At 46.7% G+C, this 26509-nt stretch overlaps 1 protein-coding gene across 1 annotated transcript in view; it reads right to left on the bottom strand.

Annotated features, from left to right (window-relative positions):
* The window catches only part of ABLIM2 (actin binding LIM protein family member 2), a 309478-nt gene that overhangs the window by 273357 nt on the left and 9612 nt on the right, over positions 1-26509 (bottom strand). Inside the window, 1 exon segment of the mRNA XM_030191153.1 lies at positions 18521-18664. Coding sequence (XP_030047013.1) covers positions 18521-18664 — 144 coding nt within the window.

The following is a 26509-nucleotide window of genomic DNA, read 5'->3' as shown; positions in this document are numbered from 1 at the left end:
TCAGACTAGGGAGCTACAAAGAAATGAGTCCCCCAAAATATGGCCCAATGCATTACTGTGGGTAAAGGAGTTCCAGCTTCTATAGCACACAAGCTTGGATTGAGTAGAATATAAAAGAGCACAGGGCAAGGCAGTTTAAAAGGTGGAATTCTCTATTCCTCCAGCCCCTCAAACTACCCCCACAGCCCAAAAGCTAATCCCGCCATAGTACCCCACAAACTGCTGCATCCCCAAACTGCCCCATTCCCCAAAACCATTCTACTACTACTACTACTACTTAGCATTTCTATAGCGCTGCCAGGGTTACGCAGCGCTGTACAAGTTTAAACATGGGGAAGGACAGTCCCTGCTTCCCCTGCAACTGCCCCACATATGGCGACAGGAGAAAAGAAAAGTCAGTAGGGAGTGCTGAAAGTCTTTAAAATGTTGTAAAAACAAATGTAGGAAACTTGAAAGGTAGATATAATTGGAAAAAGGAGAAAACCATTGAAAAGTAGAAAAATATAGTCAAAACAGGGAAAATGTTTTGGGAAAAGCATGATGAAAGATAATAAAGAATAAAATGAACGAAGACTGATGCAAAGTTACTACTGCTACTACTTACCATTTCTATAGCGCTAGTAGACGTATGCAACGCTGTACACTGAACATGTAAGAGACAGTCCCTGCTCCACAGAGCTTACAATCTAATCAAGGCAGACAAACAGGTCAAATAAGGGTAAGGAAATTATTTAAGGTGGGAATAACAAAACAGACAAGGGTACTGAACAAGTGAATAGGAGTTAAATGCAGCCTCAAAAAGGTGGGCTTTTAGCCTAGATTTGAAGACGGGCCAGAGATGGAGATTGACGCACTTTCAGGAAGTCTATTTGAGGCATACGGTGCAGCAAGATACAAGGAACAGAGTCTGTAGTTAGCAGTGGAGGAGAAGGGAACAGATACGAGAGATTTACCCGATGAACAGAGTTCCCAGGGAGGGAACTACAAAAAGGATGAGAAACATTTTACTTTGAAAATCACAAAGACAGTGTGACTGGCATCAGAAAGGCATTTTCTGTCAGTTGTGAATGAGGCACAAATCATACTGAATGCAAGACTGCATGGAGTGATACAAAAGATATGCACAAGATCTCTGTGCAAAAATGGAAGAGACCAGCTAGCACCTGATGTGGAATTAGTCACCCTTTCTACTTACTTAGAGTTATGAACATAAAGTGCAGAGGGCATATCATGACACAAGCTGCAGTCTCTCATTATGCTGTTGTCATTAGTTAGTAAGGAGAGGCCTACAGTACAATTTACAGGAATCTGACAGGAGCCACAACATGCTTGTGCTATGACCCCTGGAATATGCCCAAGGCTGCCGCTTCACTGGACACAGGCCAGGATTTGAACTGATGGCTCAGAGATGAAAGGTGCTGTAATGGCATGACTTTTCCCTTGAACCATCCAATATTCACATGTGCTACAGTACACAGTTGTTAGTGTGAAATTGGTATTAGACAAACAGTTATGAGCTACAATAGAAAGCAGATGTTTGTGTTATATGTGTTCACACTTAACAGTGTCACTAGCAGGACCCCCATAAGTTATAAGGCACTGCTCTGATCATGATGCAATTTGAGATGTTTCGTTTATTGTCATGCACCAAATTTGTCGGATGCCGCGCTTATTTATAGTTCAACAGATGGACTGGATCTCACAAACAAACCACTCCCTGTTACTAAGCTGCAGAAACTTTTCTTCTCTTCCTTGGAAAATCTATTCTGGGGCCCAGCAGTTACACAGCCTTGCTCTGCTTGCGAATTAGTAGACCTACCAACTGCTTTTCAAACATCAATTTATAACTGTTTCAGTTGTAAATTGCTTTTCAGATTGGGTTCGCTGTTTGAACTACATCTGTTGGCACTATTTCTTTCACACTATGCAATAAGGCACATCTTTAAAGACCAGCATTGAAACAAGTACTACAGCACTTGAAGAGGTCACTGAATGCCACTGTGTTGCCCCCAAACTCTTTCAAGCACAGTTAAACAGACAGTGAATGCTGTGCACTGTGTTCGGAATCCACTGGATAAATGATATGGACTTGGGTATTTATATCTGTCTATGTTTGCTATGACTCATTCATATTCTCTGCTGAAGAAGGGCTGTGGTCATCGAACCTCTTTTAGAAATGTTTAGGCTTGAATCCCTCTCCCCTCTCCTCTTTCAATACACACCCATAACACTATCCACTGGCTCCCACAACTGTTGACATTTCACAATTTTTGGAGACAAATGTGAATCAATGAATTAGAGTGTTTCCAATTTGTTCATTTCTGAAGTAGTAATGGGTATGACAGCTAGTTTTCAGATATGACAAAAGCCAATTTATAGACTCACTTAAAGCTCATTTACTTAGCACAAGTCCAGCACATAATAAACACTTCCACACTTGTACTTTAGGCTTGTGATACTAAACACTAGAGAAAAGCTTTTGAGAAGACCTCAGCTTAACGGAGTCATGGGGCACTCTTTAGTTTTAGCCTCCACTCTCCAATCGTCACTGGTCTTCAAGTGTATTTTTTTTTATATATTTTTGCTTTGTATTTGGCTTTCTTAATATATTTTGATTAGTCTCTAATTGAATTCAGAATCTCTACTGAGTGCAAACCTTCTACAAAAATTTTTAGTCACACTTAAATCAGATTAATGTCATAGCAGCACTTAGCTTAGGTCAATCACTTCCCAGTGGGATACGTTGTCTGACACGACATCATGTTTCGCCATTTGGCCGTCTCGGTATTATGTCATTCTTTACTGATGTAATTTTGTTCATTTTAATAGTCTATACCATTTTGCCCAGCACCGACGTCAGGCTCACCTGTCTATAATTTCCCAGATCATCTCTGGAACTCTTTTTAAAAATCGGCTTTACACTGGACACCCTCCAATCTTTCGGTACCATGCTCTGCAAGTTCATTTTTCAATTCTGTCAGTACTCTGGTATGTATACCATTCAGTCCAGGCAATTTGCTACTCTTGAGTTTGTCAAATTGCTCCATTACATCTTCCACATTTACAGAGATTTGATTCAGTTTCTTTGACTCGTCAGCACTGAATACCATTTCTGGCACCTGTATCTCTCCCACATCTTCCTCACTGAAGACTGAAGCAAAGAATTAATTTAATCTCTCCACTAAGGCCTTGTCTTCCTTGATTGCCCCTTTTATCCCTTGGTCATCTAACAGTCCAACTGATTCTTCTGCCAGTTTCTTGCTTCTAATATACCTAAAAAAAAGTTATTATTCTATGTTTTTGCCTCTAATACAATCTTCATTTCAAAGTCTCTTTTTGCTCTCCTTATCAGCGCTTTGCATTTGACTTGCCATTCCTTATGCTGTTTCATGGAACCTTCTTCTATTTTCTGAAGGATTTTCTTTTGGCACTAATAGCTTCCTTCACCTCACTTTTTAACCATGCCGGCTGTCGTTTGCCCTTTCCTTCCTCCTTGTTTAATACATGGAACATGTCTGCTCCATAAAGAAGTTGTTGATTTCATCAAGAAATTTTACCTCCCTAGCATGCACTGACATTTACCTAGTCAATATCAGAGTAATTGAAATCACCCATCATTATTGTGTTACCCAGTTTGTTAGCCTCCCTAATTTCTGATAACATTTCTATATCCATCTGTTCATCCTGGCCAGGAGGACGGTAGTACACTCCTATCATTATCCTTTTCCCCTTTACACATATAATTTCTCTTCATAGGGATTCTAATATATGTTTTGTGTTCTGCAGAACTGTCTATTCGATTCAAGGCCCTCCTTAACATATAATGCTACCCTTCCACCAATTCAGTCCACCCTATCACTACAATATAATTTGTACCCTGGTATGACAGTGTCCTACTGGTTATCTTCCTTCCACCAGGTCTCAGAGATGCCTATTATATCTATCTTTTCATTTAGTACAATATATTCTATCTTTCCCATCTTATTTCTTAGGCTGTTTGCATTTGCATATTGCTATTCACAACTTGCTCAGCAGTTGACAGTGTTATTTTGCAATCTTGAAAATCTGTCTGCTCTTTATTTAAAGACACCTGATCTACTATTCTTTCAATTGTGAACTCACTATCAGGATGCCATACCTTCCCTGTTTTGGTGATATCTTTTAAAGATACCTTGTTCCGAACCATGCACTTTTGACTGACTGATGGCCTTCCCTCAATTTCTAGTTTAAAAACTGCTCTATCTCATTTTCAAATGTTGATGCCAATAGCCTGGTTCCATCTCAGTTAAGGTGGAGCCAATCTTTTTGGAACAGGCCTACCCCCCACCCCAGAATGTTGCCCAGTTCCTAACAAATCTAAATCCATCATCCATGCACCATTGGCTCAACCATGCATTGAGACTTCGGAGCTCTACCTGCCTCTTGGGTCCTGCATGTGGAATGGGGTAGCATTTCTGATAATGCTACCCTGGAGGATCTTGATTTCATTCTACCCAGGGGCCTAAATTTGGCTTCCAGAACCTCATTACCACATTTTTCTATGTACCCACATGTACCAAGACAGCCAGCTCCTCCCCAGCACTATCAGAAATCATATCTAGGTGTCACGTGAGGTCCGCCACCTTCGCACCAGGCAGGCAAGTGACCAGGTGATGCTCACGTCCACCAGCACCCAGCTATCTATATGCCTAATAATGGAATCACCAACTACAACAGCTGTCCTAACCCTTCCCTCCTGGACAGAAGCTCCTGGAGACACATCCTCGGTGCGAGAGAATATTGTATCCCATAGAGGGCTGGTCCTGGCTAGAGGATTACTACCAACTTCTCCAGGGTGAAGCTCTCCTTTTAGGAGACCTCCCTCATCCAAGACAGAACAGGGGCTACCAGACTGGAGGTGGGACTTCTCCGCAATGTCCCTGTAGGTCTCCTCTATGTACCTCTGTCTCCCTCAGCTCTTCCAAATCTGGTACTTTAGCCTCAAGAGAACGGACTCTTCTCTGAGAGCTAGGAGCTCTTTGCATTGACCATAAACATATAATTTCTCACTAACTGGGTGATAATTACATATGTGACACTCAGTGCAAAAGACTAGATAGCACCCCTCTCTGCTGGACTGCTGTCTGCATTTTAGTATAGAGTTGTTTAATTAAACCTTCTTAAGGTACTAGGGATATTAGATGAATATAAAGAGCCTTAAGATTCCATGGTATAATATGTAATTTATTTAGTGTTTGCTTTTCAGAAACTAATTAAATGTAATTAAAGCTCTAATAAACGCTCCTCTTGTTATCTTAATTAGAATAAGTGACTATAAATGAAGAGGTGGTAGGGGTGGGTGGGAGTTGCTTTAGAGAGTTCCTTTCCTTATCAGGCTGTGAAAATTTTAAATTGTTTACCTTTTCCATACTAGGTATCAATCTTCTTACTGTTCTTTTAAAAAAACTTCTAAAAACGCACCTTTTTCACAAATATTTGGTTCAGGATATAGATTGATTTTTAGTTGTAATTTTAATTTGACTATAATTCCCAGTTCTTGTCTATTTCTTTGTGTAACCCACCTTGGACCTTTTAGAATAAGGTGAGATATAAATCCAAAGATTAGATTAGTTTAAAAGCATGGCAGTCTGGGCCTACAATCGGAGGATGCAGTTGCAAGCACAACACTGCCACCAGGATCAAACTGGGAGAGAAAGTACATAAGTAATGCCATACTGGGAAAAGACCAAAGGCCCATTGAGCCACAAAGCAGCCACCGTCACCATTGCTGGTCCTCCAGCTCTCCAACTCCCAATATATTTCCATGGGAAATGGGGCATTCTGTGGGAATGCGGGATGTTGTAACCCTTACTACAGCCATGGAATCACAAGCGTGCAGGGCCCTGTTTATAATATTACTAAGATATGTTCAGGAAGTTATAATGTACTCATAGGAAGAAAGAAGGGAAATGATGAATACAATTAAAACAGTCAAATATTTAGTGGGCTTAAAAAAATACAAGAAGGTGCAATCTCTAAAAGAAAGACAAATAAGGACGATGGGCAAGATATAAAGCTGCAGAAAGGGAGGTTCTGCAGAAATATAAGAAAAAACATGTCTACTGAGAGGGTGGAATAACCTCACCAAAAGAACTGATAGAAATGAAAACTGACAAAATCTGAGCACACCTGGGACAAATACAGAGGGTGCTAGTAAGAACAGAAGCAGGCTCTTTGTTTTATTCTGGGTACGATGTCTGTGTTAACTAATGGAAAAAGGTACAGAGAGACTATTTAAAGATGCACATTCTGTTCCAGTAGGGTATGCCTCAAACAGATACAATTCAAGCTGCCTCATCACTATTATCAGACAATACAAAAAGCAGGGGCGTAGCCAGACTCCCAATTTTTGGCGTGCCTGAGCCAAAATGTGTGGACACAACAACCCCTTCCCCACCGTTCCCCCAGGCGATTGGAATAGGGGTCACTTAACTTTGGACTCAGGCCCACCCAGCAGCTCACAGCAGCAATGTGGCTGGTGGGGATCCCCAAGCCCTGCCAGCTGAAGACTCCCAGTATCTCTCCCTCTAGGAGGTCGCTTAAGTCCACTCCCTCGACCCCCTCCACCCGGTACCTATAAATCCTTTAGGTCTTTTGCCAGTAGCAAGCAGCAACTCATTCCCCTTGCTTGCGCCGGTCATAGCCTTCCCTCTGACGCAACTTCATGGTCCCGAGAACAGGAAGTTGTATCAGACAGAAAGCTCAGGCTGATGGCAGCAGGGGGAATGTGTTGCTGTTCGCTGCCAGCGAAAAGATAAAGGATTTAAAGATACAGGGGGGGGGTTGGGGGAGTGGAGTTAAGTGACCCCCTCAATCTGTCTGAAGCCACCCATCATCACACGCTATGTGAGGAGCATTGCACAAGATGTCATAAAAAATAATAATGTATGTGACGCCATGAAGGCCCATCACCTGAACCCTGTCTCCACCAACTTGTGTACTGCAGATCCTTCAGCATCCATTGGGACCTTGACTCGCTCCAGTGTCGGTACAGGCACATTCGCTGAGAAGACCCTGCTCTAATCTGGCGCATGAGTAAGTGTCACAGACATAGCACCCCTCTAACAGCTCTGTCCCCGATGAAGGCCTGAGTATGCAGCTACCCTCATTACAGTGTGCACAAAACTCCCATATCTACTAGAATGTGTTGCAGTCAACTCCCAACCTATGAGTTGACATGGAAAGGAATGGGGGAGGGGGAAGTCTTTGGACAGCACCCTCCACCCTCCACACACACCTACCTAGCACACTGCAGCCACTATAGCAGAGGAAATAAAACAGTAAACCCAGACACTCACAGTGGGAATAAAACTCACGTATCCTACATTCAAGGCACACAGACAGGGTATGATACATACCTGTAGCAGTTGTTCTCCGAGGACAGCAGGCTGATTGTTCTCACGACTGGGTTGACGTCCGCGGCAGCCCCCACCAACCGGAAGAAGCTTCGCGGGACGGTCGGCACGCAGGGCACGCCCACCGCGCATGCGCGGCCGTCTTCCCGCCCGTGCGCGACCGCTCCCGCCAGTTGAATGACTAGCAAAAGATGAAACACACAACTCCAAAGGGGAGGAGGGAGGGTAGGTGAGAACAATCAGCCTGCTGTCCTCGGAGAACAACTGCTACAGGTATGTATCATACCCTTTCTCCGAGGACAAGCAGGCTGCTTGTTCTCACGACTGGGGTATCCCTAGCTCTCAGGCTCACTCAAAACAAGAACCCAGGTCAATTGAACCTCGCAACGGCGAGGGAACAACAGAAATTGACCTACGAAGAACAACTAACTGAGAGTGCAGCCTGACCAGAATAAATTCGGGTCCTGGAGGGTGGAGTTGGATTTACACCCCAAACAGATTCTGCAGCACCGACTGCCCGAACCGACTGTCGCGTCGGGTATCCTGCTGGAGGCAGTAATGAGATGTGAATGTGTGGACAGATGACCACGTCGCAGCCTTGCAGATCTCTTCAATAGTGGCTGACTTCAAGTGGGCCACCGACGCTGCCATGGCTCTGACACTATGAGCCGTGACATGACCCTCAAGAGTCAGCCCAGCCTGGGCGTAAGTGAAGGAAATGCAGTCTGCTAGCCAATTGGAGATGGTGCGTTTCCCGACAGCGACCCCTAGCCTGTTAGGGTCGAAAGAAATAAACAATTGGGCGGACTGTCTGTTGGGCTGTGTCCGCTCCAAGTAGAAGGCCAATGCTCTCTTGCAGTCCAATGTGTGCAACTGACGTTCAGCAGGGCGGGTATGCGGCCTGGGGAAGAATGTTGGCAAGACAATTGACTGGTTAAGATGGAACTCCGACACCACCTTCGGCAGGAACTTTGGGTGGGTGCGGAGCACTACTCTGTTGTGATGAAATTTGGTATATGGAGCATGAGCTACCAGGGCTTGAAGCTCACTGACCCTACGAGCTGAAGTAACTGCCACCAAGAAAATGACCTTCCAGGTCAAGTACCTCAGATGGCAGGTATTCAGTGGCTCAAAAGGAGGTTTCATCAGCTGGGTGAGGACGACGTTGAGATCCCATGACACAGTAGGAGGCTTGATAGGGGGCTTTGACAAAAGCAAACCTCTCATGAATCGAACGACTAAAGGCTCTCCAGAGATGGCTTTACCTTCCACACGATAATGGTAAGCACTAATCGCACTAAGGTGATTCCTTACTGAGTTGGTCTTGAGGCCAGACTCTGATAAGTGCAGAAGGTATTCAAGCAGGTTCTGTGCAGGGCAAGAACGAGGTTCTAGGGCCTTGCTCTCACACCAAACGACAAACCTCCTCCACTTGAAAAAGTAACTCTTTTTAGTGGAATCCTTCCTAGAGGCAAGCAAGACCCGGGAGACACCCTCAGACAGACCCAACGCAGCGAAGTCTACGCCCTCAACATCCAGGCCGTGAGAGCCAGGGATTGAAGGTTGGGGTGCAGCAACGCTCCGTCATTCTGCGAAATGAGAGTCGGAAAACACTCCAATCTCCACGGTTCTTCGGAGGACAACTCCAGAAGAAGAGGGAACCAGATCTGACGGGGCCAAAAGGGCGCTATCAGAATCATGGTGCCGCGGTCTTGCTTGAGCTTCAGTAAGGTCTTCCCCACCAAAGGTATGGGAGGATAAGCATACAGGAGGCCGGTCCCCCAATGAAGGAGAAAGGCATCTGACGCTAGCCTGCCGTGTGTCTGAAGCCTGGAACAGAACAGAGGCAGCTTGTGGTTGGTCTGAGAGGCGAAAAGATCCACCGAGGGGGTGCCCCACTCTCGGAAGATCTTGCGTACCACTCTGGAATGGAGCGACCACTCGTGCGGTTGCATGACTCTGCTCAGTCTGTCGGCCAGACTGTTGTTTACGCCTGCCAGGTACGTGGCTTGGAGAAGCATGCCGAAGCGACACGCCCAACGCCACATACCGACGGCTTCCTGACACAGGGGGCGAGATCCGGTGCCCCCCTGCTTGTTGACGTAATACATTGCAACCTGATTGTCTGTCCGAATTTGGATAATTTGGCAGGACAGCCGATCTCTGAAAGCCTTCAGTGCGTTCCAGATCGCTCGGAGCTCCAGGAGGTTGATCTGCAGATCCTTTTCCTGGAGGGACCACAGACCCTGGGTGTGAAGCCCATCGACATGGGCTCCCCACCCCAGGCGGGATGCATCCGTCGTCAGCACTTTCGTGGGCTGCGGAATTTGGAATGGACGTCCCAGGGTCAAATTGGTCCGTATGGTCCACCAGAGCAGTGAAGTGCGGCAACTGGTGGAGAGGCGGATGACATCCTCTAGATTCCCGGTGGCTTGGAACCACTGGGAAGCTAGGGTCCATTGAGCAGATCTCATGTGAAGACGAGCCATGGGAGTCACATGAACTGTGGAGGCCATATGACCCAGAAGTCTCAACATCTGCCGAGCTGTGATCTGCTGAGACGCTCTGGTCTGCGAAGCCAGGGCCAAGAGATTGGTGGCCCTCGCTTCGGGAAGGTAGGCCTGAACCGTCTGGGAATTCAGCAGCGCTCCTATGAATTCCAGAGACTGAGTTGGCTGGAGATGGGACTTTGGGTAATTTATCACAAACCCCAGCAGCTCCAGAAGTTGAATAGTGCACTGCATGGACCGGAGGGCTCCTGCCTTCGAGGTGTTCTTGACCAGCCAATCGTCGAGATATGGGAACACGTGCACTCCCAGCTTGCGTAGGTAGGCCGCTACCACCACGAGGCACTTTGTAAACACTCGTGGGGCAGAGGCGAGCCCAAAGGGCAGCACACAATACTGAAAGTGCCGTGCGCCCAGGCGGAATCTGAGATACTGTCTGTGAGCTGGCAGTATCGGGATGTGAGTGTATGCGTCCTTTAAATCCAGGGAACATAGCCAATCGTTTTTCTGAATCATTGGCAGAAGGGTGCCCAAGGAAAGCATCCTGAACTTTTCTTTGACCAGGAATTTGTTCAGGCCTCTCAGGTCTAGGATGGGACGCATCCCCCCTGTTTTCTTTTCCACAAGGAAGTACCTGGAATAGAATCCCTGCCCTTCCTGCCCGGGTGGTACGGGCTCGACCGCATTGGCGCTGAGAAGGGCGGAGAGTTCCTCTGCAAGTACCTGCTTGTGATGGGAGCTGAAAGACTGAGCTCCCGGAGGACAATTTGGAGGCAGGGAGGTCAAATTCAGGGCGTATCCGCACCGCACTATTTGGAGAACCCACTGGTCGGAGGTTATGAGAGGCCACCTTTGGTGAAAGAATTTTAACCTCCCTCCGACCGGCAGGTCGTCCGGTACGGACACTTGTAGGGCGGCTATGTTCCCGTGGATCCAGTCAAAAGCCCGTCCCCGGCTTTTGCTGTGGAGGCGCAGGGGGCTGCTTAGGCGCACGCTGTTGACGGGAACGAGCGCGCTGGGGCTGTCCCTGTGCCTGACGAGGCCTTCGGGCCGGCTGGTTGTACCTACGCTTCGCAAAAGAATAGGGTGCAGCCTGCCGAGCCCGGGAAAAACGCCCGCCCGCGGGGGCGGGTGCTGAAGGCGCCCGGTGGGAGAGCTTGTCGAGAGCGGTTTCCCGCTGATGCAGTTGGTCAACCATCTGCTCGACCTTCTCGCCAAAAATATTATCCCCCCGGCAAGGGACGTCAGCCAGTCTCTGCTGGGTGCGGTTGTCCAGGTCAGAGGCACGCAGCCATGAGAGCCTGCGCATCACTATACCTTGGGCCGCAGCACGAGATGCCACGTCACAGGTGTCAAAAATCCCCCTGGACAGGAACTTTCTGCACGCCTTCAGCTGCCTGACCACCTCCTGATATGGCCTGGACTGCTCCGGCGGGAGCTTATCGACCAGGTCCGCCAGCTGTTGCACATTGGTCCGCATGTGGATGCTCATATAGAGCAGGTAAGATTGGATGCGGGTCACGAGCATGGAGGATTGGTAGGCCTTCCTCCCAAATGAGTCCAGAGTGCGAGACTCCCGCCCCGGGGGCGCCGAGGCGGTATCCCTCGAACTCCGTGCCCTCTTGAGAGCAGAATCCACGACCGCTGAGTCATGGGGCAACTGGGGCCGCATGAGCTCTGGGTCAGAGTGGATCCTGTACTGGGACTCTGCTTTCTTGGGAATGGTGGGGTTAGTTAGTGGTCGCACCCAGTTCCGAAGCAGCGTCTCCTTCAGGACATTGTGCAGCGGTACCGTGGAGGACTCTCTAGGTGGTGATGGATAGTCGAGGACCTCGAGCATCTCGGCCCTCGGCTCTTCCACAGAGACCACGGGAAAGGGAATGCTTATAGACATATCCCGCACAAAGGAGGCAAAGGAGAGACTCTCAGGAGGTGAGAGCTTCCTCTCCGGTGACGGCGTGGGGTCCGAGGGAAGGCCCGTAGACTCCTCTGAGGAGAAATATCTCAGGTCTTCCTCTTCCCCCCACGAGTCCTCATCCTCGGTATCGGACATTAGCTCATGTAGCTGAGTCCGGTACCGGGCCCGGCTCGACGTCGAGGCACCGAGGTCTCGGTGTCGTCGAGCGGTGGACTCCCGCGCCGGCGGGGACGGAGCTCCCTCCATCGACGTCGACGGGGACTCCACCTGCGTGGCGGTCGAGACCGGCACCGCAAGCGGCGGCGGTGTCGACAGCCCCGGCGCCGGGCTAGAGCTCGCCGGCGCCACAGTCATCGGCGCCGGGGGCGCAAGCACCCCCGACGCCGGCACAGCCTGGCGCATCAGCCCTTCCAGGATCCCCGGAAGGATGGCTCTGAGGCACTCGTCCAGGCCCGCTGCCGGGAAAGGCGGTGGGGCCGGTAAGGGTGTCGGTGCCAGAAGCTGCTGGGGGCCAGGAGACGGCACCGAGGTGCCGGAACCCCGACGCGTCGGTACCTCCACCACCGACGGAGATCTCTCCTCTCTGCGATGACGCTTCGGCGTCGACTCCCCTTCAGGGTGCACCGAGGGCTCCCGGTGACGGCGCTTCTTATCTTTTTTCCGGTGCACGTCACCGGCGCCGGAGGGCATGGAGGAGGAGGAGGTCGATCCCCCTCGGTCTCGAGGTACCGGGTCCGACAGGGTTCGGTCCCGTGGCTCACGAGCTGAGGGAGTGACCGGGGCCGACAGCCCACGCGGCCTCTCAACCCCACTCTCACCGGCGGACCGGCGGGCCGACGGGACCTGTTCTCCTGGGGTCGCTGCCATCGGTGCCGATGTCTCGGGCATCGATACCGGTACCGAAGATCCGGCCTTCGATACCGATGCCGTCGAGGTCGACGTCGAGGGGCCGGCGCAAGTTCCAAAAAGACGGTCCCGCAGAACTTGCCTCGCAACCTGAGTCCGTTTCCGGAGACCGAGACACAGCGCGCACGACTTGAGATTGTGCTCCGGCCCGAGGCACTGGAGGCACCAAGCGTGGGTGTCGGTCTGCGAGATCGGCCGGCCGCAGCGACCACACTTTTTAAATCCACTCGGGACCTTCGAGGACATCGACGGAAAAATCGCGTCGGCGAAGTCAAAGTCGGCAATGGTGGCTAAAATCACACCACGAAAAAACTAGCCGACCGAGCGGCCACTAGGCCGCAACGAGGCGTCCCCGCTGGAAGCGAGGGAAAAGGGGAGCGCGTGCTCCACACGCGCGAAAATCTTTTTTTTTTTTTTTTTAACAATACGAAGAAAGAAAGAAAGAAAGAGGAACCGAACGGGTCAAAGCAACGATCCGCGTAAACGCGGTCGAAAAATCCGGCGGCTGAACGGAGAGAGAGGCAATTGCACAACTCTCTCCAGTCGCGGAAAAAAAGTAACTGGCGGGAGCGGTCGCGCACGGGCGGGAAGACGGCCGCGCATGCGCGGTGGGCGTGCCCTGCGTGCCGACCGTCCCGCGAAGCTTCTTCCGGTTGGTGGGGGCTGCCGCGGACGTCAACCCAGTCGTGAGAACAAGCAGCCTGCTTGTCCTCGGAGAACTAACCACTACACCAAACACATATCTGATATAGAAGTGTTCAAGGAGGACAGTATACTGACTACAAAGGGCCGTTACAGCACCAGTTATTCCCCAAATGGATTTTCTGTCATGCCCCCTACCCACGCTCATTGAATATACCACTATCAGCTCCAAATTTCGGTATGCTATCCTGTGAGACATCCCTCAAGGTCCAAGCTGGGGGCCCCTGAAATCTCCACTTTATAGTGGGCCCCAACCCTCCCTTATGGAAATTCCTACCTATGTATACACTTCCCCTCCCCCTCAAGCACCCCCAAACTATGGGCATGAGTCATAGGGTGATGTGCAGCTACTACCATCAGTACGCAAGTACATAAGTACATAAGTATTGCCATACTGGGAAAGACCAAAGGTCCATCAAGCCCAGCATCCTCTTTCCATCAGTGGCCAATCCAGGTCACAAATACCCGGCAAGATCCCAAAAATGTACAAAACATTTTATACTGCTTATCCCAGAAATAGTGGATTTTCCCCAAGTCCATTTAATAACGGTCTATGGACTTTTCCTTTAGGAAGCCATCCAAACCTTTTTAAAACTCCGCTAAGCTAACTGACTTTACCACATTCTCTGGCAACGAATTCCAGAGTTTAATTACACGTTGAGTGAAGAAACATTTTCTCCGATTCGTTTTAAATTTACTACATTGTATCTTCATCACATGCCCCCTAGTCCTGGTATTTTTGGAAAGCGTGAACAGACGCTTCACATCTACCCATTCAACTCCACTCATTATTTTATAGATCTGTATCATATCTCCCCTCAGCCGCCTTTTCTCCAAGCTGAAGAGCCCTAGCCGCTTTAGCCTTTCCTCATGGGGAAGTCGTCCCATCCCCTTTATCATTATCCCCTTTATCAGTGAGGGCCCTAAACCAGCTAGCATGAGTACTCCACAGATAGATATAACTAACTTTCGCAAATCTCTGAAAACATATCTCTTCAACAAAGCCTACCTCGAGAATCCATAGCTTAATTATAACACTTCACCACTCCACCCTTCCATGAAAAGCTTCTTTCTATAACTGTTTGATTAGTTCTTTTTGTTATCCTTGATCTTTTGCAACACCAATTGTATCTTTTACCCTAGAATGGCATCGCCATAACAGGGCTGTGTAAGCCACATTGAGCCTGCAAATAGGTGGGAAAATGTGGGATACAAGTGCAATAAATAAATAAATAAATAGATGCCCCCCCAAACCTAGTTTTCCCACCTTGATGTCTTTAAACTGCCTCTCTCCTGGGGGTCCAGCAGAGGTAGCCAGAAGGATGGGTGGTTCTGACAGGGTCCCCTGCCATCTCCGAGCCAGTTGTAGGACGCAAAGGCATGGAGATGTGCACACACCCACATCCCTGACAAAAATGGTAATGATGGCATTATCATTGCAACAGCACAGTGCCATACTACCTCCCAGCCAGTGTCTGCTCACCCAGGGCCCTCCAGTAGGGCTGCATGTTCACAGCCAGACAACCCTCTCAGGGGACAAAAACCTATGATATCATTTACTCTATGGTTCCCTGCTATATCATCTCATTGGGGCCACACCTCAGACATGTCCCCCAGATAACAACAACAGCTGCTCCCAGTTATCTGTATCCCTACCTCCCAAAAGCCAGCTGTACCACTATGCAAACCATGTAGGATGTGTTGATCTCAATTGCAAACCTTTTAAACACACATGGCACCCTCCAGCTGCCGACCAGGCTGCCCAGAACCTGCCCACCCAGGACCAGGATGCCTCCAAGAGAGCTTTGGAAGAAATGGTCATGGACCCGAGCCCTGGGAGATTCCACATCTAACAACAGGCCTACACCCCACAGCATCTGAATGCCGAGGAGGGGGAGGACATGGCCCCATTGGAGGGGTAATAAGGGGTGATGGAACAGTCTCCCCGGCACCTATGCTGTAAGGTACAGCAGCTGAGGGCTGCCCTGAAATGGCTGCTATGCCTGTTGGGGAGCCCCTCCCCCCCCAAAGAGCCACCTAGGTCAAGCTCCTGCTGCAAGTCTCAGCCATGCGCAGAGATTTGTTGCAGAAGCTGGTGACCCAATGACACATACAGGGCCAGATTTTGGCAGCACTCAGGATGCTCCCTGAGGAGCAGCTGCAGCCTCAATGGACCAGCACCAGTAAATATTGTTTATAGTGTTTTACATTAACAAATACAATGTTTACAGTTTTTTGCATACAAAAGTCTGTGCCTCCACTCTGTAAAAAAAATGTGTTCATTTTCTGATATGCAAAGCTGAAAGGTGCTGTGGTTTAAACACTAGTAGCCAAGCCCTGGGTAAGGGAGACTGCAGAACAAGGGGAGACGCGAGAAGGAAGTAACAGATGGGAAGAGAAGTGTCCAAAGGACCCTCTATGTCCACAATCAGAGCAGCTCCCCCTGAATATCAAATGCTCTACCAGAAGGCTGCATTAATGGAGTGGGATCTAATGGGCCCTACAACAGAAGAAGTCTCTTTGGGATAGTGAGGGGGTTTATAGAACACTGCCTCTCATCCTTAAGAAAAGTCCCTCAAACAGCCTGAGCCACCTTAAGATCACTGGTCCCGTCCTGGGAGGAAGTGAGGGTGGAGTCAGAACCAGGAAGTATGAATGGAAAGGCCTGGAAGTATAAACTGAGGTTAAGGAGGCCCAGGGAAGGAAAAATGGGAGCCCAGCATATGCCGTTACAGCTTATGTCTGTCTAAAGATTGTGACCTGGCTGAAGTAAGCCACTTTTGTTTCCTGGTGTACTGCGTGGTTCTGGCTGCTAGCGATACAGTAAAAAAAATGGAAAGGCTACTTCAGGTCTTGGTGGACAGCCACAAACAATAGCAACAGCAATAACAACAGTTTATGCAGGCGCATCTTGAACAGTGGCAACAGCTACAGCAGCAACAACAGATGCAGCAGCAAGTGCTGCAGAAGTTGACAGAGCTAAAACAGAGCGTTCAGGACCAAGCAGGAAGAGCTGTCCACGCACCCGGCCTGCAAGTGACCCCTATGGTTTCAGTATTAAAGAAAATGGTGCTGGAGGATGATCCGGAGGGAAGTGGCGGCAGCTGCTTCAGGGTGGGGGGTGGGGGGGCGCTGTTTAAAAAAAACTATTTGGGTCCAGGCCGATATTCAGTGCTGGAACCTACATAGGTGGTCAGAGGCGATATACAGCAGCACCGCCCACTTTAATACCCCCTAAACTTGCAGCTGCTGTCGCTTGGCCACTGGAAATACTGTAAATTTGGACAATGTTCATGACTATTGGAAGACTAGAAAAGGAAGAAGGGAAAAGCTTTCATGTTCTAAATAAGCACATTCATTTGGAAAACTTCACATACATCATTTGACAAATATATACAATGTTAAATGTCAATAAATGTTGACTCACAAGAAGTCATGAGAGATTTCTGCTCACAATTTAAAATTTTGGCTTACAACCCACCAATCCTTAGAGGGAACACTACTGCTAATGTAAAGGAAAGGACATTTAGGGCCAGATTCAGTAAATGATGCCTAGTGCTGTTCTATACAGGGTGCTCCAGGATAAGCGCTTTTTATATTGGATTGAGTGCTAAACTTTTATGTAAGTTACAGATGATTACATTGGTTTCCCCTTAAGGCACAAATTGTTTTAAAGTCTATGTGTGTGATTTTATAGGTTTTAAATGGTTGTACTTCGGAGATGCTTATTTGATCTTTTCCAGCCCTTTTTCTTTTTTCTTCTTTCTTCTCAACTGCGAGATAATTATGTCTTAAAACTTCCTGCATTTAATGGGGTTCAATTGAAGTGTCATTTTGAGGCTATGTTTTTGAGCCGTCATGATCTGGAATGCGCTTCCTCAGTGTATTCGCTCTGAGCTAAATTATATGCAATTGAGAAAAATTGCAATAATTTTTATTTGACAAATTGTAGATTGTTTTTATGTAGCTCCTCATGTTTTCTGAGTCACTTTGTTTTGTTTACTGCCTTGAACCTCATGCTGGGAGTAACGCAGTCTACAAATCTCAGATTAGATTAGAATGTTGGCTGCTGAATTCCATGCTGAAGTTTGGGTGCGAGGACTTACACCAACTGAAACCAGGTATAAATCCTGGTGCACAAGTTGGGTTTGCATTTACGGTTTTCTATAATACTGCACACAATTTTCCAGAACGCTCCTGACCTGCCCATTCCCCTCCCATGAGAATGCCCCCTTTGCAGTTGCATGTGGATACATATAGGCGCTATCCTATAACTGGGCGTGTAAGTGTATTTCCTCACCGATATGCCGTTTCAGCCCCATTCGTTAGAACACATTTCCAACCTGAAAGTTGGACGTGGAATTAGCGCCTAACTATGGGGCCTTTTTACTATGCTGCAGTAAAACGTGGCCTGCATTTGTTTGGATGCATGAAATTGGTGCACACTGGGCCATTTTTTACCGCGGCTGGGAAAAAAGGCTTTTTTATTGGGCCATAAATGGCCATGCACTAAAAGTAGTGAACGTCTATTTACTGCCTGAGCTGTAAGGGCTGATGTGCTACTCACGCAGTAATCATGCAACACACGCAAATAAGGCCGTGCTGCCAATTACCACCAGGAAAATATTTTCTACCATGGGAAATAGCATGCGCCAACTTCAAAATTACTGCCAGGTGCACGTGCTACCTGGGCGGTAATGTCGATTTGGCACATGTTACATGCATGTTAGCCCTACCGCTACTTAGTGAAAGGGCACTTTTAAGTGCCATTCATAGGATTCCCTAGTTAGTGTCCTGCTGCAGAAGCAATTTCCTAACCACTGTTTCAGTGTATCAAAGTATCTATGCTTGGGCCATTTTTTCAGTAGCATTTCTCTGGAATGCCTAGTCAGATCTGGCCCGTTTCAAATTCGATTTGCCCTTTCAATAATTTTCCCCTTATGCTAAATTTGGTCCCTCTCAGAGGCTTATTTCCCCCCCCAGACAGTCATTCTCGGCCCCTTCTATATAATTTCCTTCAAATATCCATTGGGTTGTAGACAATAATACAGCAACTCATACACAGCTTGGAAGTGTGAATTAGAAACACTTACCTTTGCAGACAAAACACTTAATATGAAAATATTTGTTCTGCACCCTCAGGACTTCTCCCTTGCAGGCATTTCCACAGCTGTTACAGAGAATTGCTGTACCTGATGGCTTCTCCAGGTGGCTGTGCACAGCTGGCTGCTGGGAAACTGAAATGAGAAAAAAAGCTTGTAGTTATCTTTTCATCAAAATGAAGACTGGATTATGTTTCATTGGGAAGCACGACCTATTCAATCCTAATGTGGGCAGTTTTCAGACTTTACGAGAGTAATTTTATAATAGTTTGCGTATGTTGAAGAACAGGAGACTAAACACCTCTTTTACCAAACTGTGCTTTCAATTCCTGCCGTGCCAGGAATCGCTAGCGCCGTTTAGTAAAAGGAGCCCTAAAATTGATATTGAATAATAGAATAATTTATGCATTTTTTATTTATTTTAAATATTTTCAAACAGCACTGTCTGCAAATTCTAGGTAGTGTACAAAGCCAACATACATAAAATCGAAAAAACCCCAACAATTTTATAAAACAAAAACAAATTCAATATACATCAAAACAAAACAAACAGATATTAAATGATATAATCAGAGACCATAAACCTGTGCAAATAAAAACTCTTAAGTTGCTTCCTAAACTGTAAAACTGAGCGTATACTTCTGATCACGTAAGGGAGAGTGTTCCAAAGATGGACCCCTTCAATCCAGACCATTCTAGAGCGATGTGTGTCCAGTCTAGCATGTCAAAAATCATTAATCGGCTGAAATTCCAGCACTTTCACACAGCGCTGGAATTGTAGATTGGCCTTTTAAATATCTTGAAAAACTGAGGGCCAGATGCACTAAAACACCCGCAAAAAGCTCTTACCTTAGCGATCCTCGTTGCTGCGAACCGATTTTGAAAAAGCTGGGCATGCATAAAGGAAATCACATGCAAATGAGCTGCTCACTATTAGCTCATTTGAATGCAATTTCCTTCTTTGGGGGGGAAGCCAGTCGGTCAGCTGAGTATGCGCAGATCAGCCAATCGCTAAGCGCAGCTGATCTGCGCATGCTCAGAGCGTCTTTCATACAGGCACAGAAGCTGCGTATATGAAAGCCGTATAAAACTTCTTTTTTCCTTCTTTGTTCTTGAAAACTGTGCCGAGCAGCATACAGCAAACAGACGAGGCAGCAAATCACTCCTCCAGTTACTATGAGAAGATCCTGCTGTCAGCCAATCACAAGCGAGTTTAGCTGACATCAGAGAAGCTAAACACGCTGTGATTGGCTGCTGGAACACGAGGAGGCGGAAAAAGCAGGAGAGCTCTGGAGTGGGGGATTTGTAGCATTTGTAGCTGAACTCACTGTGATTGGCTGCTGGAACACGAGGAGGCGGAACACGCAAGAGAGCTCTGGAGGGGGATTTGTAGCTGAGACATGCAAAACTTTTTTTTTTTTAACTGATGTGTTTGAGGGGCAGCAAACAGAAATGCTTGCTACACACATGTGGAAGACAGTCTTTAGCAGGCATTTTTATCCCTCCGAGCTCCAAACACTTCACTGCCTTCCCTGCTCCGTCGTGTCTCCTCTTCTCCAATGTCCTTGTCCTCCTGCAGAGTGGCAAAGGTGGCTGTGGAACTGTCAAGACCGATAGCTCCAGACCTCGCGTTAAGATTTCAGCACTGAAGTTAGGGTTTGCTTCTGTGCATCCGGTTGGAAAACGGCTGTGCATTGCCTTGCTAACACATTTGTATAGTAATTAGCTCATTATAATAGCTTTGCATTCCATTTTCATTAGCTACTACCGTGATAGGAGAGATCCCTTTTGTGCATGCTGCATTTAACTCCTTGCTCACTAAACCGGATAGAACTAGTTTAAAAACCACATTGCTGGCTCGTTAGGTTTAGTGCATCTGGCCATGAATGTTCGAACAAGAAAACTCCTCCATGCCCACAGGATAATTTTATAGAGGCCAATATTCAAAGCGATTTAAGTGGATAGGAGAGGCTCCTGCCCATTTAAATCGTTTGTCGCCACCTACTCCTGATATTCAATGGCACTAAAGCGGGCAATGCCACTTAATATCACCTCTGCCACCAAAAAAAGGGGGCAGGTCGGGGCAGTATGGAGATGGTGTTAGGGAGGAGCCCAGGGTTATGCAGGTGCTGGTAATATTCAGTGCCAGCACCCGCATAGCTAAGCGGCCAAATTTAGGACAACTCCAAAGCTGTCCTTGATTTCTTGCCATGAGCTGGGGGGAGGGGAAGAGAAAGAGAGCCATTGTTGGGGGGTGGGGGGGTGAGGGGCGCAGGGGCTTTCATTTTTTAGAAAAAAAACCAAAAGTTACATGTGTACATTTTATAAACCATCCCCCCCAATATTTAAAGCTATTTAACCAGCCAGACAAGGCTGCTGATGGTTAAATAGCATATTGGTGCCTACTGTACACTGCCTCGAGTGAATTCCTTCAAAAAGGCAGAAAATAAATGCTAATAAATAAATGTTAATATTCAGCAGGAGATAAACATTTATTTCCACTGAATATTGTTGGTTAGCGCATAACCGGCTATATCACGCGACTTATCCAGTTAGGCGCCAATATTTAGTGCCTAACCGGAGAAGTTTAGTGGTTCTACCTTTAACTGCTAAAACGTTAACTGGTTAGTGCTAAATACCAGCATAACTGGTTAACTTTTTAGTCGTTAAAAATCCTAGATATTCAGTGCTTGTCACTGGAAAATGGTGCAGCCACAGATGTAGCTAGGTGAGTTGCCAGGGGAGTGGCCGCTCCCCCATACGGACTTCCGACGGCACCATCATCTATTTTTCATAAGGTCTGTCGTGTTTAAAATACGTGCTGTCAACAGTCCGCTCTCCACTCCCCCCGCGCTCTCAACCTGGCTATGCTTCTGGGCTCGATACTGAATATTTGAGTTTTATGTCGGCCGTGGACAGCAAAAATGCTTTACATACTAATCAATGGAAAAAAAGAAAGTGAACTACAATATTAAATAGGATAGTAACTAAAATATAAAGGAAAAACAGAGAGAGGCGAGAAGAGAGAAAAGTGAAGAATGACTAGCCATACAACCATTGCCAATCTCTTCACGGCCACCACTTCAGGGAAAACAAGAGAGAAAACAAATGTGTCTTCAGTGCTGTCTTAAGTTTAGAGAATGACAATCCACCATGGATTGAGAGAGGGAGAATGTGCCATAAAATTGGTAAAAGGAAAAAGAATGCACTATGTGTAGTAGAGGCAAACTGTGATTGAAAAACTGAGGGGATACAAGGATGGTGTTCCAAAGTTGAGTGAAGAGTTCTCTGAGGAGTATATGGTTGGGACCTCCCCACCAAAAATGGGCTCTAGCAGAGGGCTGGAGGTGAGAGGATTATCTGGGGGTCAATAAGGAAACAGAGCTGATATTGACAGCCTGATGAGAGAATCACATTGTAGCCCAGCCCATGAGGGCAGGACTAAGAAGTAATAAAAGTCATTTCTAATGAGGCAAAAAAGAGATTTTTCCATTTGTTGAATTTCTGGCCGTGTTAGCATTAGCGAGTTGCCATTAATTTTTTTTTTTTTAAATACAGGTTCTTACTTCCTCCTATTTAGGAGGCACTAAGGGCTCCTGCGTTATAAATGCGCTGGCTATGTTAGCTGAATAGCAATTCCATGCCGATTCTCTGCCGTGATGCTTTAGATGTCCTTTAGATTGTAAGCTCCTTTGAGCAGGGACTGTCCTTCTATGTTAAATTGTACAGCGCTGCGTAACCCTAGTAGCGCTTTAGAAATGTCAAATAGTAGTAGTAGTAGTAATTCAGTGGAGAAAATTCTGGTCTTTGGTAGCCCACCTCCACCGAGACCCGTAGCACCGAGTGGGAAGTCCTGGGTACCATGGCAGAAGCTTCTTACATAAACAGCGGTTTCCCCAGTCCGGTTAGCTGGCAACACTGATTTTAGAAAATGGCGCTTATGTAAGAAGTGTGATTTCTTGTGCAGACTTGGAGCATTACGTGATGACAGTTACATGTTGAATCTTTCCACAGCTGTGCCACCCGTCTTCCTACGTGGACTCTGATGCAGCTAGAATTAGCAGCTAGTATAGCGAAATGCTGGCCAACGTCGGTCAAGGAAGAGAAGGCTGTGGCAACCATCTGGACGGAACACTAATCAAGAAGCTAAGTCATCATTTGAACTTATTCTTTTTTGATTATATACCTGTTGGCAGACATGAAGCGATAACCTATATCGGGATATAGACAATTAGAATTGAGGTTATAAGTTATGGTAGACGAACAAGGTCCCCACGGCTTTACCTCATAAGTGCTCCATTTTGTTCAGCTCTTTATTGAGAATTCTGGGGTGGTTTTTTTGGCCTATGATGAGGCATAGATCCTTATAAGACCGAGTGATTGGTCACCAGGATAGATTGATGCTTGTGAGATCGCGCTGATCCTAAGCACTTTGAGGCTTCCCCCCCCCCCTTTAAATTTTCAATATTATCAAGAGTGGTCACATTGTATGGCCATCTGATCATTCCATTTTTTCCATACAGCAGTAGGAGTCATTGAGTTGGTATAACTGTTTACTTACCCATGAAATTCTATATATTATATTTTTGCTCACACCTTTTTCAGTAGTAGCTCAAGGTTGGATACACACAGGTAAACCGGGCATTTTCCTGTCCCTGGAGGGCTCACATTCTAAGTTTGTACCTGAGGCAATAAATGTTAAATGACTTGCCCAAGATCACAAGGAGCAGCTGTGGGATTTGAAATGGGCACCTCTGGATGTCAAGATTGGTGCTCTAACCACTAGACCACTCCTCCACCCCACTATATGAATGCATTAAGTGGCATGTAAATGCAGTTGCATAGATATAGAATTCAAACAGGAAAAGAGGGTGTCCTTGCAGCTTTCACAAATGTTCCAAAAAACCAAGGCAAACATGAAGTAAGAGCATCCGAGGGTTTATTTGCCAAAGTAAACTGACCAAAAAGACCCTATACGGCCGTGTTTTGCCTAAATGCCTTCCCCGGGGTTGTAGTGGTTTAGTCTGTTCCACAAAGTGTATAAATGACAAAAACATTAAAACGCTGAAGCGTTATACGCTTAGAAAACTGAGTGCATGCCTACATGATGTGACAAACAGTGAGAATTTGTATGTGTTGGGTCTGTCCTATTGGCAATAATGGAATTCCTTTCTGCAAATTTTTGTGTTTTTATTATCTGTCGTCATTTACAATGTTACTATCCAGCTTATTTTCGAAAGAAATCGCCAGCCATCTTCCGACACAAATCGGGAGATGGCCGACCATCTCATGAACCCGGCCAAATCGGTATAATGGAAAGCCGATTTTGGCCGGCTCCAACTGCTTTCCGTCGCAGAGCTGGCCAAAGTTAAAGGGGCGTTTCAGAAGGGTATGGAAGGCGGGGCAGGGGTGTGGTTATGAGATGGCCGGCTTCAGCCAATAATGGAAAAAAGATGGCTGGCTCTGACAAGCACTTGGCCGGCTTCACTTGGTCCATTTATTTTTAGGACCAAGCCTCAAAAAAGTGCCCCAATTGACCAGATGACCACCAGAGGGAATCAGGGATCACCTCCCCTTACTCTCCCAGTGGTCACCAACCCCCTCCCACCAAAAAAATAAAAAATAAAAAAACATTGTTTGCCAGCCTCTATGCCAGCCTTAAATGTCATACCCAGCTCCCTGACAGCAGTATGCAGGTCCCTGGAGCAGTTTTTTGTGGGTGCAGTGCACTTCAGGCAGGTGGACCCAGGCCCATCCCCCCCTACCTGTTACACTTGTGGTGGTAAATGGGAGCCCTCCAAACCTCCCCCAAAACCCACTGTACCCACATGTAGGTGCCCCCCTTCACCCCTTAGGGCTATGGTAATGGTGTAGAGTTGTGCAGAGTGGGTTTTGGGGGGGATTTGGTGGGCTCAGCACCCAAGGTAAGGGAGGTATGCACCTGGGAGCAATTTTTGAAGTCCACTGCAGTGCCCCCTAGGGTGCCCAGTTGGTGTCCTGGCATGTGAAGGGGGCTAGTGCACTACAAATGCTGGCTCCTCCCACGACCAAATGCCTTGGATTTGGCCGGGTTTGAGATGGCCGGCTTCAGTTTCCATTATCAGCGAAAACCGATGCCGGCCATCTCAAACCCGGCCATCTCTGACATTTGGCCGGCCCTAACCATATTATCGAAACAAAAGATGTCCGGCCATCTTTTTCGATAATATGGTCGGGGACAGCTCTTTATGGCGTCGGCCATATAGATGGCCGGCGCCGTTCAATTATGCCCCTCTGTGTTATTGTGAACCACCTTGATCCGATGAGGCCAAGTGGTATATTGAGTTTTAAATAAACTGTTGAAGATGGGACATGAGGTACTGGCACACAGAGGATGTGGTGCCAGGATTTTCAAACACAAACTACTTTCTTGGCTTGAGTCTTGGGAACTGACAGAGAAGGCAAGGACTTCATCTTTGTAAATAAAGCCAAGAGATCAAAATGTGCCTCAGATATTTTAAATACTTTTACAGGAAAGGGCTGTTAGTGATTCTGGCATGTCAAGGATTATTATTACTAATGCTGTTTATTCAAATGAGGAGAAGGAAGCCTTTGATCTGTTTCTTATTTATTTATTTAAAATATAGTATAATAAAACACTGCCCCTGCATTCATTCTGCACTGAAAAACATTGTTTTAGGATGGTAACAACATTACTGATCCCAAGTGAATGGAGTGTACAGAATTTCATGAGGCAGCAATGAGAGCCTTCTATTCTGTCTTTTGCATCATTCAGATAAACCTGTCTCCTTTCTGCCCCAGTTTAAATGGATACATAAGCAAGAAAATACTTTGATGAAAACTGGCAACCAAATCAGTTTTTATAACTGCTGCTGGATATCCATTCATTTAGGGGTCCTTTTACTAAGGCGTGCCGAAAAATGGCCTGCACTGGTGTAGGCACGTGTATTGGATGCACGCAGGTCCATTTCTCAGCGTGACTGGATGTGCGGCAAAATAAAAATTGGCGCGTGTCCATTTTGGGCCTGAGACCTTACCGCCACCCATTGACTTAGCGGTAAGGTCTCATGCGTTAACCACGTGGTAATCGTCAGTGTGCGTAGAATGCAAATTACCACCCGGTTAGCGCCATGCGGTAGAAAATAAAAAATATTTTCTGCCACACATATCGGACACGTGTAAAAATTAGAATTACCACCTGGGGCATGTGGTAGACGGGCGCTAGTTCTAATTTGACGTGCGCTGTACATGCATAGGCACTTATGCGCCTTAGTAAAAGAGCCCCTTAATTTCTGCCGTGATGCTCCTTCCATCTGCTGTATCACATATTTTTGTATGGGCTTAGCACGTCTAATTAATATTTGCTCTTGCCAGTAATCAAGTAATTCTCCACAAATCGTTCTGAATACCTTCAGGTGGTGATGATCAAACATCTCAGCAAAGCAACACTACAATGGAAGGAAACAAAAGGATCCATACTGGCCCATGCTGCACAGAATAAAAGGTACCCATGTGTAGCTTACTCACTATGGTTAAAGAGGGTAGTAGCAATAGGAGAAGACATACCTGGTGCACCAGTCGGCCATGGTGAACTTAGCAGGAGATTATCACAGAAGTGAATGGAAAAGTTAAAAAGACTGAAAACAATCAAAGGGACCCCCGATGATAAAAAGGAGGAAATGAACTGCTACGATTACCACAGGCCTTGTATTTGAGGGTATTTATAGAGAAATAGAGGGTATTTATTTGAGAATTTCTAATTCACATCATCTACAATTCCGAGTTAAGTATCAACAAAACATGCACATTAAATAATAACCAAACAAGCAAGTAAGATAGTAATAAGCTCAAAAAGAATTAAAAATGAACTACAAATACATACAATATGATGCAAAGAAGTGCACAAAAAATGGAACAAAGAGCAAATAATATCAGAGGAAAAACTGCAAAAGGCAATTGATGCAAAGTTCAGATCCCTGA

The sequence above is a fragment of the Microcaecilia unicolor genome, chromosome 2 (assembly GCF_901765095.1).
Source record: "Microcaecilia unicolor chromosome 2, aMicUni1.1, whole genome shotgun sequence".
Classification (NCBI taxonomy): Eukaryota; Metazoa; Chordata; class Amphibia; order Gymnophiona; family Siphonopidae; genus Microcaecilia; species Microcaecilia unicolor.
The sequence above is the reverse complement of the archived record's forward strand: the minus strand, read 5'-3'. Positions and strand labels throughout refer to the sequence as shown.